Source organism: Vigna unguiculata, chromosome 3, assembly GCF_037176805.1.
Source record: "Vigna unguiculata cultivar grain cowpea cultivar isolate G323 ecotype 2 chromosome 3, ASM3717680v1, whole genome shotgun sequence".
NCBI lineage: Eukaryota > Viridiplantae > Streptophyta > Magnoliopsida > Fabales > Fabaceae > Vigna > Vigna unguiculata.
The window spans coordinates 32776926-32778542 of record NC_140794.1 but is presented as its reverse complement, the minus strand read 5'-3'; the positions used below and the strand labels follow the sequence as shown (position 1 = coordinate 32778542).

Below are 1617 nucleotides of genomic sequence, written 5' to 3'. Positions count from 1 at the left end.
GTATGGTTTTCGTTTGCCTGCCTTCTCCAAAGGTTGTGTGGAGGTCGATATACCCTTTGGTTGGGACCCTTTCGCCTGAGAACCCGTATATCGGTTCATTATGGGGAGTGAGGTCGGCTAGGGGTATCTGCAGTTTGTTGAAAGTTTTCCAATATAAGATATCCACGGAGCATCCTTGGTCGATGAGCACTTTCTTGACTGCGAAGTTTTCAACTTCTATGGTTATGACCATGGGGTCATCTTGGTTGGGGTCGGTGTCTTGAAAGTCTGAGTCTGAGAAGGTGATGGGTGACATTCTTCTTATCGTTCTGCCGGACACAGCATGTATTGATTGGACTGCTCATAGGTGCCTTTTCCTGGAGGAGGATGACCTCCCTCCTCCGGTAAATCCTCCAGATATGGTTTTGATTGTTCCGCGTAGGGGTGGTCTATCATCGGTTCGTCTGGGTTGTGGTTGAGCTGGCGCTCTTTGTTCTGTATGTTGGGTTCTTGCGGGTTCTCTTCTTGGCTCTCTGCGCTCAGTGCGCTGGTTCGTTCGTTGCTCGACTCGCCTATTGTCATTTCTCTCATAACGAGGTCTGGGTGGGCCTTCCCCGGTTTCTCTTATGTAATGTTTGAGATGTCCAGCCCGCACGAGTTCTTCTATCTTGTCCCGCAGTGTATCGCATTCATCAGTCGTATGGTCGTTGTTGTGATGGTAATGGCAGTACTTGCTCAGGTCCACATTAGGCGGGTTTTGGTACTTCCTAGGCGGGGGGATGAGTTCTGCCTGCAAGACTTCGTCTAGTATGCGAGATCTGGGTGCGTTCAAGGGAGCGTAGTTGGAGAACTTAGCGGGTCTTCGCTCCATCGGACGGTTCTGTTCACGCGGGGGGGGGGGGGGGGGGCGCTCTTTATTAGGCCTCCTGATGTTGGTTTGTGCTGAGGGGGTCTGAGCGTTACTTTGGTATCGCCTCATGTCCTCGACTCTGATAAACATGGCCGCTCTTTTCCTAAGCTCCTGCATGCTTATGGGGGGACGCATTGCTAACTCATCAGCAAAGGGTCCTGGCCGGAGGGAGGTCATCATGTACATCAATATGAGATTGGGGGTGAGGTCCTTGATTTTCATGGCTATGGCGCCAAATCTGTCGATAAAAACTCGGAGAGGTTCTCCCTCCTCCTGCCTGAGATTGAGGAGGGCAATTGTGGTGAGGTCATGGCGACGACTCGTGTCGAACTGGGTGGTGAAGGTGGTGGTAAGCGTGGTGAAGGAGTCAATGGTGTAGCGAGGAAGGCTCATGAACCACTCTAAAGCCGACCCTCTGAGGGCCACCGAAAACGACTTACATAGGACGGCGTCATCCGTGGAATATAACCCCACCTGGTTGGTGTAAATAGATACGAATTCGTCTGGGTCCATTGTGCCGTCATACGTCACAGTGGGCGCTTTCCACTTATGGGGTAGGGGAGTTTCTGCGATCCCGTCTATGAAGGGGTGGCGGCGATTCCTCTTCGAGGCGAAGGAGCTGTAGTTACCACCTCTTGTTGGCCCGGTGGGCCTGTATTCGCTTTCGTCTTCAGTTGGGTGGATGTCAACTCTTGAGTGGGGAGGGTAGTGACCCTTGAGTTTGGGGG

General features: G+C 52.4%; 1 protein-coding gene across 1 annotated transcript; it reads right to left on the bottom strand.

The window, feature by feature from the left end:
- Nucleotides 1-340: 340 nt before the first annotated feature.
- LOC146887723 (uncharacterized) lies at nt 341-1402 on the bottom strand. Its single transcript, XM_085670362.1, has one exon. It carries the CDS (start codon nt 1400-1402, stop codon nt 341-343), a length of 1062 nt encoding a protein of 353 aa, XP_085526488.1.
- Between the last annotated feature and the right edge of the window lie 215 nt (nt 1403-1617).

What these genes read in the sequence shown, in the direction of transcription:
- LOC146887723 (XM_085670362.1), bottom strand. Translation starts at nt 1,402, where the DNA reads ATGGACCCAGACGAATTCGTATCTATTTACACCAACCAGGTGGGGTTA.